At 32.3% G+C, this 17,578-nt stretch overlaps 3 protein-coding genes across 8 annotated transcripts in view; 1 reads left to right on the top strand and 2 right to left on the bottom strand.

The window, feature by feature from the left end:
• Positions 1–588: 588 nt before the first annotated feature.
• Positions 589–4,620, top strand: LOC100744827 (inositol monophosphatase 1). Its single transcript, XM_003493112.3, has 6 exons — positions 589–780; positions 2,059–2,192; positions 3,211–3,470; positions 3,619–3,724; positions 3,784–3,935; positions 4,099–4,620. Exons 1-6 carry the CDS (start codon positions 721–723, stop codon positions 4,203–4,205), a joined length of 819 nt encoding a protein of 272 aa, XP_003493160.1. The 5' UTR covers positions 589–720; the 3' UTR covers positions 4,206–4,620.
• On the bottom strand, positions 4,390–12,351 carry LOC100744466 (serine/threonine-protein kinase PRP4 homolog). 6 transcript variants are annotated; one of them, XM_033323402.1, is made up of 14 exons: positions 12,196–12,351; positions 11,446–11,616; positions 11,110–11,356; positions 10,560–11,041; positions 9,698–10,472; positions 9,271–9,618; positions 9,108–9,193; positions 8,898–9,044; positions 8,649–8,802; positions 8,322–8,574; positions 7,669–7,907; positions 6,619–7,546; positions 5,587–5,663; positions 4,390–5,116 (listed from the first exon to the last, which is right to left on the bottom strand). In XM_033323402.1, exons 1-12 carry the CDS (start codon positions 12,198–12,200, stop codon positions 7,346–7,348), a joined length of 3,108 nt encoding a protein of 1,035 aa, XP_033179293.1. In that variant the 5' UTR covers positions 12,201–12,351; the 3' UTR covers positions 4,390–5,116; positions 5,587–5,663; positions 6,619–7,345. The 6 variants fall into 6 exon arrangements, with proteins under 6 accessions (XP_033179293.1, XP_033179296.1, XP_033179295.1 ...); XM_033323405.1 differs by having other exon boundaries at positions 7,303–7,546; XM_033323404.1 differs by having other exon boundaries at positions 4,425–5,116; positions 7,346–7,546.
• Positions 12,352–13,525: 1,174 nt separating this feature from the next.
• The window catches only part of LOC100743641 (titin), a 133,563-nt gene continuing 129,510 nt past the window's right edge, over positions 13,526–17,578 (bottom strand). Inside the window, 3 exon segments of the mRNA XM_033323400.1 lie at positions 13,526–15,236; positions 16,122–16,427; positions 16,519–16,716. Coding sequence (XP_033179291.1) covers positions 15,034–15,236; positions 16,122–16,427; positions 16,519–16,716 — 707 coding nt within the window. The 3' untranslated portion in view covers positions 13,526–15,033.

Genomic DNA, 17,578 nt, shown 5'->3' with positions numbered 1-17,578 from the left:
TTCGGTTCACCTTTTTCTAGTCTCCAACTCTCTTCTAACTTTTATCGATCGAGTTATAGTTTGTAAGAACCGGCTTTTGTGGTTCCAAATGCAGCATTTCAAAACTGAATAAGAAACGAACGATTCAATATGTATTCTTTGTCTATTTTTAAGTTCATAATCATTTTCTGCTGCATTTATTTTATATGTATTATTAGGCCTTATAAACTGAAACAATAATTCATATTTCATATCTTTTGAACTCTTTATTATTTGAGTTTATTTCATAATTTACCAATTTCGAATGTTCTTAAACGAGATAATTATGTATACGTTTCAAATAAAATAATTTCGCGTTTGTCTTTAATGCATTAAAAACCCATCTAATAAATATCTAATTTATTAGATTCTAAAATTTTCAAGTAAAATAATTTCATTTATTTTCAATATATTAACAAGATATCTAACATGTTTGAAAACTATCAAAGCAACGGAGTTTTACGATTATCAAGAAACCAAGAATAGCTATGAAGCAAAATTTTGTACGAACCGGGTCGCCACTGTCGCTTTCACTCGTGATTCAGTGACAAAGGAACCCTTTTTAAAACCAGCTGACAAGATGTTACGTCAGTTAGTCTGTAGCCGTTGCCATTGTGCATACGACGTTGATACTTGTGTCTGTTATGACGGCGTTCTAAACTCGTGCTTTCTTTCCGAATATTTCAAACATTTTAATCAATCATGTTCGATATCGACGAATGTTACATAGCCGTTCTTCGATTAGTGAAGGAAGCTGGCTCGGTGAGTGACATTTTCTTTGATGAAATTGACGAGAAGCGGCCACAACTTGTTTTGTGTTTCGAGTTATTCCTAGCTGATAGCGGGCTACGTTTTATCGATTTTGCACGCAGCTTTAGATTTCAATTATGTTCTTATTCAACTAGCATACTGCTTTCGTTTCCCATGCGTTATTCTGTCTAATGTTATCTCATGTAACATAAACGCAGTTTCATTTTCGATGATGAATTTTAATTATTGCCTTGAAATCACTTGGATATGTTGTGAATTTTAATGCAAAATTGATCGATGCGTTAGTGATTGTTTAATGCACATGATTATTTTTTACCTGCGTATATTATACATTATTATATTCTAGATAAATAATGCCGCTAATTTATGGGCATGAATGTGTATTTGTTTGGCTTCCAAAAAGCAAATTCATCGCGTTGGATAAAATGACGCGTTTTATATTACGCGGATTCTCTAAACTCTTTAACTGCTATAATTTATAACCTATAATTTTTATATCTCTCTATTTATTGCTTATATTATATATTAATAAATAGTTGAATGCATTTGATCTGTACAACTAATGATTCAAAATTATAAAATATAATCGCCATTAAGAATCATTATCTAAACATGCATTATCTAATGAAATAGCGATAACAGAAGCTATAGAACGTTTGCGTAATTATAATTTCATTTGTAACAAACTATTAATAGTTTTTTAATTATATACGATACACTTGGAATAAAATTTTTTTGTATGGAAATTAATTGCAACATTGTAAATTTTTGTGTACATGGAATTCAATAAATACAATGGTTATAAGAAAATTGAGTAAATTATGCAGTTTAGTGACTTTTTTCCAATTTCGACTATTTGACTCGAGTGTCTTTTTACAAAATAACGAAAAATTTTTTAATTTTATAATGAATTTTCCGTTTCATTCACTTAATGTTCAGAATTTATCAAGATGGTTACATATATAACATATACATAAGGTTAGGGTTTTGGGTATTTTTTAAACGATGTAAGCATTTCCAAACATGTTTAAATAAATTTATCGACATCTAACCCAAACCTAACCTAAACTTTTTGAAAAATGTTGAACATTAGATGAATTAAACTTGAAAAATATTGTATTTTTATATATCTTTACGAAATAAGGAACATTTTTAAAACTTCACTCATTTTTTAATTTTTCGATCTTCTCCGTTTGAAAAAGATTCGTTATTATTGAAGATTTTCGCACTGAAAAGAATAATTATGTTTCAATTATGATTTTTTTGTAGATCGTGAGGGAAAAAATTAACCAACCTAAAGATGCAATGACGAAATCCTGCGAAGTTGACCTTGTCACTGAATGGGATCAAAAGGTGGAAAAATTGCTAGTCGATGGAATCTCCTCCAAATTTCCGGATCACAAGTACGTTTTATAATATTTATCATCTTATATGTATTCATCAAAATTTTTATTTCATTAGTCATAGTTACTAATAGATGGAATAATATGCTTCATACTATTTAAACAAGTATTGACGAATTTATCAAATATAAATTAACGAGTGTTAAAATTTGTCAAACTTTAAATTGAATAAAAAACATTTTGTTAATTTATTAACATAAGCTTTGTAATTTTTTAAATATTTTAATATAATTATAAAAAATAATTGAAATATTTATACACATGTATGAATATATTAGTTTTAAGTATATCAAGAATTTCTTTAAGTATACTTTTGAAATTTGTAGAAAAATTTGTTAACAGAAAACAAAATCGATAGTATCCCAATAAAAATTATTAAAAATTTTGTAAAGTAGTTTGTAGTTTTATTATAATTTTTAATAAATTGGTGATTTTTTAATAAAACTGTCATTATCCGAGTGCTGTATCATCCAATACATAATTCAGAAAAAAGATATATAACGCATGGTCAATAAAATATTTCGATTAATTCATTTTTTCTATTTTCTGTTAAATAAGGAACAGTATTGAATTCAATAGATTCCCAGATTCCTAGTTGACCTTGTCTAGTGAAACATTCGACGCGTTGTATCCCCTTTAAGCTCGTTATATGTGTTTGGACCAGATCTGTCGCGAAGGGTCTCGTCAGATCGTCAATGGAATTTTCCAGTCGTGAAATCGATCTGGAATCCTCCTAGGATCCCATCATTAACATAATAACAAAAAGTTACATGTGAAATAATTTTTTGGTTTTTAAATAACACAACAAAATTTCATTCAACGAAATAAATTATGTATTTTTTAAGGTACAAAATAAAATATTTAGGAACAGAATGAAGAAAAATGCTTATTTGTGGTAATAAAAATTACAAATCTTGTGTATTATAAATATTTATAGGTAACAATTTTGTTTATAACAAAATGCCGCGATAACAAAAATATCGAGTTTCTCTAATACAGAGGAAATATATTTTGATAGATTCATAGGCGAAGAGGCAACTTCGCTTGGGACTAAAGTTGAACTCACGGATGCTCCTACATGGATCATTGATCCGATTGACGGCACAATGAACTTCGTGCATAGTTTGCCCCACACTTGTATATCGATCGCACTGCTTATTAACAAGACTCCTGAAATTGGTGTAGTTTACAACCCGATTTTGGAGCAATTCTTCTCAGCCCGTAGGGGTCAAGGTGCTTTCCTGAATGGAGCTCCTATTAGGGTTTCAGGAGAGAAAGGTATAAAAATGTATAGATTCTTGCATTATAGATAAAGATCGATCTGGATCACTTATCGTAGGAAATAAAATGAAATATTTGTTTGTAGTTTAATTATTTTGGATATTTTTCTTGTTTAATTAGTTTGAATCAAATTCATTTTTTTCAGAATTACGTAAAGCTCTTGTAATGATGGAAATGGGCACAAGCAGAGATACAGAGAAGATGAAAATTGTATTGGAAAATGCGAATAATCTTACTTCACAAGTTCACGGGTAAAATATCATTACTTTTCTAAAAATTCAATTTATACAGTTTTATATTTATCGTACAGAATACGAGCTCTGGGATCTGCGGCTTTAAACATGTGCATGGTCGCTCTCGGTGGAGCGGATATTTCTTTCGAGTTTGGTATCCACGCGTGGGATGTAGCAGCTGGTGATATCATTGTAAGAGAAGCCGGTGGAGTGTGCATAGATCCAGCAGGTAATTTACTTTATAATAAAAGTAAATTAATAATTTCCACCCTTTTTTTAAATTACAATATTTAATGTTAAATAATTCTAATAGTATTGAAACTTATAGATATGTACATAATTTCTTTATAATGTTTGCTTTTTCTTTGCACGCTCGTTTGTTTCGTTTATAGGTGGGCCGTTTGACGTCATGAGCAGAAGAGTTCTATGTGCGTCAACAATGGAGTTGGCACAAGAATTAGCCAAAGTATTAGTTCAGTATTATCCCGAACGTGATTAAAAATCATAATGTGTATGGAAAATATCATAAAAGGATATCTTCGAAAAGAGGCCTTGCTACATATTGAATTACGTTATCACGTACATCTTTGATGTATATAAACATCTGTATTGCGTACCTCTCTCTTTTTATAAGATTTAGTTTCAATAATAAAACACAGATCATTATACTCTTGTTGTTTTCGTGAGCATTTAAGGTTTACAAATCAAAACAAATATAAACATTTACGAAATTGTAACTATTTATTAAGACATTTACATGAATGTTTGAGACAAAATTTGCAATCTGTGTAAAAGATACACATTCAGTGAATGGTATGTAACAATACTGTATATTGAAATCAGAGGTATATGAATGTGAAAGTAATTATGATTTTTATTGAAATATAATGTGTAATAAATTTAACTGTGCCATTTAAATCATGTCATGTGTAATTTATTCTTATAATTATACGCATGTTATATGTTTTATAGGTCGCTCTTTGTTGTATTAAATTTATTTATTTTTGGATCTTTTTTCAGTAATCTGAAAATTGAAAGCCATAAATGTTAGTATCATGCTCCTTTTAATATTACCTATACTTACACAATAATAAATATCTAAAAAGTTATATTAGATAGATTCGTATTACTAAGAAAAAAGTTTATCTATAATTTTCATTTTTTTATTCATATATATCTTACCTGTTCAAATACTTACGGTTTTGTTAATTTCAGTGAAATTTTATGACAAACCTTCCTGTTGACATAAATTTATATTAAATATTTGGTGATCCTTTTTTGCGATAGGCATCATTTTTATACAGTTGTCAAGCTGCTGCCCAGAGAATCTCACCCGTTTCCTTCATCATCATGTTTTCCACCAACTGATCTCATCATCTCTTCCATTGCCTCCCCTCCTCACAGGGAGGGCTACAAGTGAAACATTACCAAATAGCCAATTAGAAAATTATGAGTTAGTTTAAGTTTTTGTGTATTCATTTTATTTCTGTATTGAAATGTGCCCGAAACATCTAGCTTCCCTTTTATAAATTTTGCAAAAGCACTTTTTTTAATTCCTCATATTATCAGAAAAACGTATTTATTCTTTATTTAAAATATTAATGAAGTAATGGAATTTTAATATCAAACTATTCATTTATCATATTTAGAGATATGATTTTGCAATTATATTTTAAAATAATATATAATGATATGTATATATAGATATGTGCAAAACAAATTTGATCTGCTACCAAAGAGAATAGAGCATAAGGGATGACCGTTAGAATAACTTGATTTTGTTTTACGACATAATTATGTAGGTTTTGATTTGCAATGTTATGTTGTTTAACGAGAAACGGATATGCTAAATATCCCATAAGGCAGTCCCCCATGAATACCTTGCAACGGGAACGGCGTTAAAAGCCCATGAAAGGTCCACTCGCACTTATCGATGCTTTGAATCGAAGACTCATATCTGAAACATAAGCAATCTCGTAGAATATGGTCATGTAAAAACCGCAAATACCATGAACCATTCAAACAGCATTGACGTTCTGTCGTATCTTATAAATAAAGAACGCAATATTAAATAAAGGAGGAAAAGAAAATTTAACGAAGCTAACGATACAAAATCGCAAGCTACTATGATGAATCTGTTGAAACGAAATATAAGTTTTTATATATTTCTATGTGACAACATGTTAATATAAAGCATTAAATAAGTTTCGTTCTATGTAATGCAATTCGAAATTTCTATTTCTTAGTGCAAATATATATGTACATCATTATTTTTGTTCATATTTCTTTACATCAATGCCTAAATAAATGCATCTTTTAATGTGAAAACGATTACTTGTAATGCTAACAATCGATGGTGATAAGTGTTAACACAATAACTCATTTCTCTAACACTTTCTAAAGTTACACATCCTCTACCTAACATTTCATTACGAGATAAAAAAGAGATTACAATCGGTACTTTTTTCCTTTTTATATATAATTATTTATAGAAATACGTTGCGTACAAGTGCTTCTATAATTTTGCATGAGAATAGCGCGCGATTAAGACTGAAAATATAAAATACAGGGCTTGTTTCTCATACTGATAAGTATGTGTTGTTTTATTTCAATAACCTACGTACTATACAATTTGTATCCTTTTCGTCAGTACAAGTTTCCTTGTTATTAGACTTCGATGCCATTCGTGCGTATATACGCGACGGCACAGAAGAACAAAAAAAGATTTTGTGTTCGTAAATTATACGATCAAATTCGTAAGTCTTACAATTTCACAAACTTGGGATTCTTCGTCGCGAATGTAACGCATTATCATCCATTTATGATATAATTATTTATTTAAGAGTTATCATTTGCAAAGAAAGTCACGTGTTGAAATTCAAAAGATTGAGAAAAAGAAAAATACTATGTACCACCATTATGCTAAGTATCGATGGCCAATTCATGCTGAAAGAGGCGGTCACTTTCCCAGTTTTGATTTTCATCCACGGAAAAATATCGTTCAACGATGTACATTCATTGAGCTGCTTCCTCTAGTATTCACCGTGTTGTATTCACCGTTTACATACTTTATAATTGCTGTGCACAAAGAAAGAAAAGAAATAAACCAAATCTAAGCGATTTCTATTTCAAAAAAATGTACACGAGAAAATAATATTTTACGCCCTCTGATACACTACATTGTTTCGAGCCAAGTACAAATATGTTGTTTTTATAATCGTTGATAAATGCATCAATGGGTGAATTCCAACATTATTATTCATCGTCTGTAGTAGTTATTAATTAATATAAAAATATTGCACTCTATTGACCTGCAATAGTTATCATTAATTAAATAATAGAGTTCAGATTGATAGAGTACAATACGTTATGCAAATAATTTTTCCTTCCTTTCGTTATGGCGTATTTACGTCTTCAAATGTTCTCCTGTCGTATTGAAATGGCGAGTGAAATGTGAAATTTTTGCACCGCCTCTTTCTGCTGTAACGGATACAGGACATTCGATATAAGGAGACACCGCATTATGTTAGTAATGCTTTTATGATATACAACGAATCGTTAGCGGTGTCGTTTTAAACATTCTTTTGTAAAATTACGTCAATGAATTCTCCGATGCGGAAGGACCCCAGGCAGGGTTACCTATATCTTTTCTTGTATAAATGGATGCGCCAGGGCGTGGTTCACAGTAATTCTCTTTCCTGCATCCAACATCAACGTTCGTTCCAAAAGGTCTTTTAGTTGTCCAACTTTTCGACTTTGTTCCGGTGGCAAAGAATTTCCTCCTAATTCTGCGTTTAGATCACGAGTGGCTGGCAACGTAGACATCACTACAACTTTCTCCTAAAAATATAGGTGTTAGCAATTTTATCATTCACGTGCATTTGTGAGTACAAGTAATCGTTAGATTACTTACCACACAGGAAAAGAACAAGGTTGGAAAGAACAGTAGAGAGATAACTTACCCGCTCCGTGACCTTATCAACTTCATGATACAGGAAATTGCAGTTAGAGTCAAAATGTAGATCCTTGAATGAGCCTTTCCTAATCAGCTTATTAGGCATTTTGCCTTTTAAGTCCATGAAGAATTTCAACATTTGGTTGTTGGTTTTGCCAGAGAACATTATTTTTCCCGTGTACAATTCGTATATGGTGCATCCCACAGACCACATGTCAATGCCGAAATCATACGGTATACCAAGAACTAGAAAATGCCAATGTTATTTGCATGATATGTGATAAATGTTATTAAATCTCTATGACAGTGGAGATCTCCCCAATGTAGGTTTGATCAATGTATCAGAGCTGTCACATACAATTGCTATTAACGTTTGAAAAACTAATGCGACTAATATAATCTAGCCGCTACGAAATTTCGTCTGTTCGTATCTAATACGTACAGTATCTCTAAATCGTTTGTGCCATGTTTTAAAGGGCATACTATAGCATGGCTATTAAAAGCTGGTTTAAAGTAGAAGAGTGATAAGTAAACAAAGATTAATCTCTCGAGTTTTAGTTAAGGATAATTAAAATAAAATAAAAATAATAAATAACCCAAGAGATTAATAAATTGTGAATATATATTATCTGTTAACTAATAAAAATGAACAATACTTACTAATTTCAGGTGCCCGATAAAACCTTGATACCAAATACGGTGTTATCTCATTCTCATGAGCATGAGACGCTGAGCCAAAATCGCAGAGTTTCAATACTAACTTGCTTTCACTGACTAGAATGTTATCAGGTTTGATGTCAGCATGCAGGATATTTGCACGTTTTAATAACTTGAGAGCAAGGAAAAGTTGCTGCGTATACGATCTTACCGCTTTAACATGTAAACCAACGTCTTTTCCATATTTTTTTAAAACCTAAATAAATTTTCTTATATAATAAACGATAATATGTAATTAATTAGTATAAAATATATGTAATATATACTTGCCTCTCTTAAATTCATAGCCAATGGTTCAAAAACCATACATAAATGATTTTTATGAAAGAAATGCCTAAAAAGTCGTAGACAATGAAATCTATCTTCTGGATCTGCATCATTCAGTTTTCTAAGTATTTCTAATTCTTTAAGGCCAGTTTTGTGCCTAAAAGAATAAAAAAATTCTGTACATTGCTCACTTTCAATATCGTAAAATTATCAGATATATTGTTACATTACGTTATTTCATTGTTGACTTACATTATTTCATTATTCCTTATTATTTTTACAGCAACATCTAAATTGCCTCTAGCAGTATCTCTAGCCCTTACGACATTACTAAATACACCCTGACCAGTATATCCATAAACAACATATCGGGAATCTAACGTCTCGCCCACACGTACTCTAAAAATAAAAAACAAGATGTTTTAACATTAAGGACGAAAAAGAAAAAAAAAAACAATTTACCGATAATATCCTTCTGCATCATCCCAATTGTCTGTTAAACTTGGATTATCTGGTCCACCTTGTCGTTTTCCTTCGACTGTGGGGCTCTATAACAAAAGGTACTAATATTTAATAGATAAAATAGATATAAAAACTAAACAAAAGAAGAGAAAAACTTACGTACATTAAAATCACCAATGTTGTCTGCTTCGGCGAACATGTCCCATTCGTTTGACTTTTTTGCGTTTTGTTTTTCTTCCTGTTTAATTTTTTCTGTCGGTTTTGTATCTTCATTTTTATCTGTCTCTTCAGATGGAGCGTCTTCGAATCTAGATTTTCTCTTTTTAACTTGTGGCGATTTTGGTTTCTCAGGCAATGGTGGGGTATGACTCTCCGAAGTGGATTCGTTATTATTAGACGAAACTTCTATTGACTTCTGTGATACATTTGATTGACTTTCAGAAGGTGGAGTTGCGGGAACAGTATTAATTTCAGCAGACATATTTGAATCTTCATTTGGTCCGCTTAACCTCTGGACAAGAAAAAAAACTTACAATTATTATTTCACAGTATTAAAGAAACATAATTAAATAGAAATAAAACTAACAAACCTTTAAAAGTTCCTCTCTTTGTTTCCTTCTACGTTCAATAATAGCTTCTTCATCTTCCTCTTCTTCGATATCTATGTCTTTGATATCTTCTTCACTTGAAGTTTCTGAATGTTCTACTTTCAATCCTTCTGACAAAGAATCTTTGAATTTATCACTACGTTCTCTTTTACCATTTTTTTCTCTCTCCCTATCATGATCTCTAGTATGTTTGTCTCTGTCTCGTCTACTTCGAGAGAGCGATCTAGAGCGTTTATAACGATCATTCCGATCTCTATCCAATCTACTCCTAATAGGACTACGAGATCTTCTTGTACTTCTTGATCGCTCTCTAATTCTATCGCGGTTCCGACTATCTCGTCGTTCCCGCATGTCGTTACGATCACGACTACTTCTACCATCTCTGGGTCGATCGCGACTAGTATGGCGTTCTCTACTGTCTCTTTTATCACGACTATGCCGATCTCTGCTGGCAGGTCTGTCTCGACTACGTTGATCGCGACTAGGCGGACGATCTTTACTGGTATGACGATCACGACTAGCGTGTCTGTCTCGACTGATATGTCGATCTCTACTGGCATGTCGATCTCGACTAACGTTGCGGTCCTTACTAACATGTCTATCGCGGCTTACATGCCGATCGCGACTACTTTGTCGTTCTCGACTTGCTAATCTATCGCGACTGTCGCGTCTAGATTTATCGGTCTTATCTAATGATTTGTATTCATTACGAGATCTAGAATTATGGTGATCGGCTTCTCGTTTTCGCTCTTCTTCTCTGTAAACACATGTTTATTAAAATTTATTAATAAAAAAGTATTTAATAAAAGAGATATTATATTTAAATGTTCTACATTTAACACACCTTCTATCTTGTTCTCTTTTACGCGACTCGTCTCTTTTGATAGAATCTTTACGCTTATCATCTTCTATTCGTCTTTTGTTATCTTCTTTTCGTGAATCCTCCCTATGTCTATCGCTTGGTTTTCGCACTTGTCTGTCATCTTTTCTATTATCATCTCTCTTAGTTTCCTCTTTAGTACGAACTTTTTCCTCCCGTCTCCTTTCTATTTCCCTTCGTTTATCTTTATGTTCCTCTCGATTTCTACGATCCCTGCTCATATCTACTACTACACGCCTCTCAGGTTTCATGACTTTTTTGCGTTCTCTACTACCAGACTTACTCCTAGCACGTTTTTTGGGGGGTATATTGTCACTTTCACTATCATCCTCTACAAGTATAACATCAGGTGTTTCAGTAGCTTTTATTTCATCTTGATTTGGTTCCTTATCCTCCTTCTCAGATTCATCCGAAAGGTACTGTACTAAACATGCTTGCAAACGCTCCTGTATAAATATTAAAAATATATAAATATTTATGTACTTTTTATTAAATCCTGGATGGAGAATTATACCTTTTGTTTCATTAATTCTTCCAGATCAATATCATCTTCGATGATTGTACAATCTACTTCGTCCGAATCTAAATCTACCAACTTCTCATCGTCACTTTCTTCAGTAGAAACCACTTCTAGTAAAGAATTTTTTACTTTGCCATTGACACCTAAATCTTTTTGAATTACACGTGGTGTTTTGTCATCTAATGATCCATTTTCAACTTCTCTTTCTTTTTTAGGTCTTTTATGTTTCTTGTGTTTTTTTCTAAAATGTATTTAATGACAACGTAAATGTGGAATCAAATAGTATTAATAAATTGATTATTAAAAAACATATATACATATTGTACATACCGTTCTTGACGTTCTATCCTCCCATCTTCCCTTTCAATTAATTTATCTTTCTTATGTTTGTGATGTTTATGCTTTCTTTTCTTTTTCTTTCTTTGGTCAACCAACATATCCGATTCAGAATCTATAGTCACCATGTCTCTTTTAGACTCTATACATTCTAAATCTGATGTACTAAAATGTAATTAAACAAATAATTATTATATAACAAATGGTTATATGCATATTAACATTGATATATTAAAATATTATATGTATATTAATACATGTGTATAATTCATAGATTAATATATTGCTAATGAATATGAAACTCTACTCAAAATGTTTCATATACGTTAACAAATAAAATATATACACATAAAATCTTACAGGTGACAAATTAATATCTCTATTCTAAAAATTACATCACCGCTACAGTCACATGTAATATTTATCTTATTTCAAACGGATAATGTTAAGTGGACTTTGTTGCGAAATATAAATGTAACGAGACATAAGAAATAGGTTATTTTTTTCGATAGATCTACATTAAAAATCACATAGTAAGAAGAAATATTTTCTTTCGTATTTATCCAATTGTTGTACGCAATACCAAAAAAAGAATACGTTAAAAACACATTAAATTTATTCCGAGAATAAACAGAATATCGAATAAGCACATACGATGTAAACAGACTTATACATCCTTCAATTTATCAAAAGAAAATGTTTCTCCTGATTGCGTAAAAATATTCATTGATATTTCCGACTTACCCCATGATAATGATTTATAAATTGTTGTTAAGAAAAACTATAGATATGCACTGCACAAAAAAACTACACGAATATATGAACTCTTTATTGAGTCGCCATTTTATATACCTTCGATTATGTTATTTCGAGATATCTTGATGAATACTGAGCTATCGATAAAGAAGGGTTGCTTCCGGTTTCTGTATTACCTTTGTGTAAGAGAGCGCGCCGCGTCGGTTTTATTGTTTATTAAATTTATCGTTATCGTATTTGTGAATTTAAATTATACTTCAGTGAGTACTATTATAATAGTAGTTTCAGAATTATAGCAGTTTTATAGTAAATCAGTGTAACAAGATATGGAGAAGACATCGATGAAATACCGCGATGTAGCACCCCGCATCAGTAAGTCAATTTTCGAATACATATTATATAATATTTGTATATTAATATAATTAAAAATTTAAATATGCAAGGATGTGCGGAATAACGCTGCGATTAACAGTGTTACAATACAATACAATACAAGTTAGTAACAAGTTAGTAAATATTAGAGAATCCGGGGAAAATCCAGACATTTCCATTAGGTAAATATCCGGTCAGCTGCTCCGTAATTTCTAAGAACGCACAATAAACCTAAGGACCTTTTAAGTACCGGCTATAAACCGAAAATACTTGCAGGATTAACGGTTTCTGCAAGCTAATAAGGTTCAGTTTAGGCGGGGCCTTGAGGCGGGGTTTGTTGAGGGTGTACATAACCGTCAGCGGACCCACCCTTAGCGACCCAATACCGAGGGACGTCGCACGGTTCCAATCACGCGACGTAACAGAAGTGTTAGATAGATTTAATGTCAGATGAATCTACTGTATTTTTGTGTCTTTTATTTCGCGCGCTTTCTAGCCATAGACGAACTTACCATTTTTGTGTCACTTCCAACGTTACCGACTCAATGTAGAATAAAATGACGACATTCATGGTGGTTAGAATTGGAACTATAATTAGTACTATAAACATAATTTCTACATTCATATAACAAGTCTTGACATTCATTAAGGAAAACAACATGGAACACAATGAATCTTGTTGTCTTCCATATTGATTTTTTACGACTTAATTTTCGGATGGTTTCTTCCACTCTTTCGGTATTAGTATTGGATCGAATTGAAGTATTGAATTTAATAAAAAGTTTTCTTTTAAAATTCTATTTCAATAAAACAGTTCATATGCGCATCTCATATTGCCTTTATTTGCTCATTCTTTGCTACTTGATTCGAGTCTAAAATAAAATACACATTACGAAACCTACTATAGGTAAAAAGGGATCTCTTCATCGAATAAAAACTCCGTATATTATATTATATGCAATAATTTAATTGGCAAAATGTCTTACAATATAACGTCGAAGTATGCGACGCGTTGTTGGTGAATTATGCTGTTGTTTTTGCACCTATATTTTGTTACGTCTCGCGACACCAACCACGCGTGGCATTTCTTCGTTTCGTTTTCTAGTCTCTTAATGACCAGTCGCATGAATAATCGGCACCAATGCCGATTTATTATGAACAATTATTATTAATTACATCGGCAATGGTGACGAATAACAATTAAATATAACATTATACATTACGAATAAATACTAAAAGTAATCCTCGCAAACTTGGGTGAGTAACCGAACGTTGCTTTCCGTTCGCAATTATAATATAAATACAAAGGGTGGCATGGATAACGAAGGGATGGACAATAGGATGGTTTAGGATTGGGGGAGAAAGGGTTCAAGTATACTTAATCGCTTCTAAATCGCTTCTTTACACAAGGTACTCGATCGATTCCGATCGTTTATCACATTCTCCGACGATCTGTTAGTCTCGGGGCTTTTCGAATTTTCTCGTCGAATATTTCACAATAGCGTACTGTTTTAACGAAAGGAATATCCCGAGGAAGTCAGGATGTTTTCATTTTCAAGTACAGCGCAATCGTGTGACTGAAAATTCGTGCAAACTTTCCATTCATTTCAATAGCTAGCTACTCATTCGAATATAATGGAATTATTTGAATGATAGAAATAATTATACAACCAATAAATAATAAATAAGAATAATTTCTATAATATTAAATAATTCAGAAACGAAGAAAGATCACAGCGAATCTTTATGATAGTAAGAATATAATTAATGTTATTTATAATTTTACTTAAAATGCTTGAGAAATAAAAAGATAAGCTATATCATAAAGATCACTGATAACATTTCTTAGTTTATTTTCAAACATACTTCTCTTAGCTGGATTCACGAATTTTCAGTAATACGATTACCCTTATCGATTATTTCGTGAATCGGAAGAATGGAAAGAATTCCTCTTCCATTTGTATCGACTCTAAGTATACGTGAGGAAGTCTTGGTCCGTTAAAAGATGAAAAAAAGAAAAAAAAAGTATTATCACTACGCTGACTAGATTCTACACCCATCCAGTATCGAACCTTACATTAAATCTAGTCTCTATACGCGTGCTTCTAAAAGAGAGGAACGATTCGATAATGTTACATTGATTTTCCTTGTTTCACGTATGACGATATTCACCGAGGGAGATCGAATAGATACGATAAGCGAATTCACCGAAGAAGAAAGTAATTATCCAAGTCGTTCGAAATATTATACGAACACGATTTGTTGAGAATTTCGTTAGAAAAAAGAAGAATGAAATTTCTGTATGAAATTAATATCAAAGATGTTCCTTATTGTCTCTGTTGATTTTCTTTTTGTCTTACTAGCGCGTTAAATTGTTCTGGTCCTCGATAAGACGAAGAACGAATATAAATTGATTCTTTGTCTTTCCTCAGCCATTAAAAATCGTAGAAATGCTTATTCGAAGAGTTTCTTAGCATAATGCCAAATGCGGAAGAAATATTCGTCTTGTCTGAGAAGTCTCGCTCTCGCGTACGAATGGATATCGGCATCCATGTTGTGCTCGCGTAGCCAAGAACTCGTGTTCTCCGTGCTGAAGCTCATCGACGCGGTTTCACCTTTCTCGGTGGCTTCTGCTACTGGCTCCACTACGGCTAATTCTGAAAAATAAAACAGAAAATTGCACGTGCAGGCAAGTCGAAGCAAATTGTTCAATTGGATGTATCGATTTGAGCATTCTTCAAATTTAACAAGATACAGAAGTTCTCATACTCGAATGTATCTTTCGACTTAACTTTGTTCTAAGGAACAGGATATTATATAGGGATTTTTAAATCTAAATATCGTAGATGTTGAAAATGACAACGTGAGTTCGCGCTCGCCATCTATATGCAGATGCGCTAGTTACAATAAATAGTAACTAGAAATTAGTTCTAGATATAATCGATAGGTTTAAGATATTCTTTTGTTTTTATCCCTAGCCCATGTAAGAAAGCGCAATAAAGGATTTTCGGCTTAGAACGGTGTGATAGATTTATCCAAAGAATAAAATAATAGCTATTTCGATCTCTAGATACAGAAATAACAACGGGAGATTTCGAAATCTGAATCTAAAATACACAGTGCGAAATTGTAGAATCAAATATTTCAGCATCGCGGAGGTTTAGAGAGAATATGATTTACAAATATTAAATTTCGCTTTTGCATTTCTAAGTGTTTCAAATATACGTGTTATTTACAATGTTTAAAATATTCTAAATGCCAAATGTCCTTTGTAGAATATTCAAGAGGTCGCAAATATCGCTATTTAAATTTTCAAGATTTTAAATCTAAGATTTTTAAAAGATTACATTTGTTTCTTTGTCGAGGTGGATGGTACTTTGAACAGATTACGAATATCTTATTTCAAATTTCTGAAAGTTTCTATATAAGCGTTCTCTCGAGAATTACCAAAAAGTTTCCAAAATCTTCTCTCCAAGATTTTTCAATCTTTTCGAATGTTCCTTTAACAAAGCATCTAAAATGGTAAATTAAAAACGACGTACCGGAAGCTGGTATGATCTTGACTGGTTCATCAGACTCCAAAGGATCGCTGTGACCGACTTCGTTCCTGGCAAAGATCCTGATCAGGTACATATGGTTCTCCTGTAAATCCCTGATATTCAATTTCTGTGTTTCGGCGTTCACTTTGCCTACTTCCATCCACATTGTCTTCTTCGCGTCCCTGATAGCAATTTTGTAACCTTCCAATGGTGCTCCACCATCGGATTCCGGTCTGCCCCATGAAATTACGACCGTGTTCGCTGCGATCTGCCTGATTTCCAATGGCGCTGTTGGTGGTGATGGCACGTCTGTGAAATCGCGAGCAATAAATTACAATTTCAATGAAAATTCGCACACGATCACTAGATGTATACATATTTATAAAAGAAGAATATGTACTGGCATGAGTCATTAGGGTAACTGGTTCTGAGTTTGTAGGTAAACTGAGTCCCATGTTGTTCTCTGCGAAGATCCTGAAGATAAATTCGCTCTCTTTCAAATTTTCTATGCAATGTTGAAGCGTCGTAGCGTCCAGGGTGACAACCTTCGTCCATCTTGCTCCTTTTCCAATCAATGGCCTCTTCTCGATGATGTATCCTATTTGGGATAGAATGCGGAAACGTAAGATTATTTTTCTATAGCCCCTTTAATGCATCGTTTCGATATTATTTATTTTACGTTTATATATTATATCGAATGTTATGGTTTCATATATATAATCAAACGATCCCTACTCAGATTCATCTTATCCTATTTTAACACAAAACTGATACAGACATTTTCTTCAGTTCTATTTTAACGAAATGGCTATCGATATACCGTAAAGGTAAACAAAGGCGAGAAAGTTTATTTGCAAGGGTTTCGTAGTTTCATAGGTTCATACTGTGACGTACTACGTATGTATACGTATATGATAATACGGTAAAGATCGATTTTAAATTTTAAGAGAAAAATGTGTAGACACGAGGGTTGACGTAACAATCAAAGCGACGTGGAAAATGATTTTCGAATCGTTTAGAACGTCGTATTTCTCGTAAGAAATTATTTGTAAGTAAGCGAGCTGTTCAACTACAGCATATACTCTCCACACGATTCTGAAGATCTGTATCTATAGTCTACAATATTTATATAATTTACTATGTCCAGATATTATATTACACTATTAAAGATGGTATCTCACTGGGGGTAGCCATCCACATGTTATATTATTATACCACTAAGCTATAATATTTTACCAAATGTCCTACTGGACAAATTGTAAAATTCAAATAAATAAATAAAAAAACAACAAAAATATTACACTATTATCTTATAATCGGTAATGATGGATTTTAAATTTTAAGAGAAAAATGTGCAGACACGAGGGTTGACGTAACAATCAAAGCGACGTGGAAAATGATTTTCTAATCGTTTAGAACGTCGTATTTCTCGTAAGAAATTATTTGTAAGTAAGCGAGCT

The sequence above is a fragment of the Bombus impatiens genome, unplaced genomic scaffold (genome assembly GCF_000188095.3).
Source record: "Bombus impatiens unplaced genomic scaffold, BIMP_2.2 scf_0967, whole genome shotgun sequence".
Classification (NCBI taxonomy): Eukaryota; Metazoa; Arthropoda; class Insecta; order Hymenoptera; family Apidae; genus Bombus; species Bombus impatiens.
Note: the sequence above shows the minus strand (reverse complement) of the source record. Positions and strands in the feature narration are given on the sequence as shown.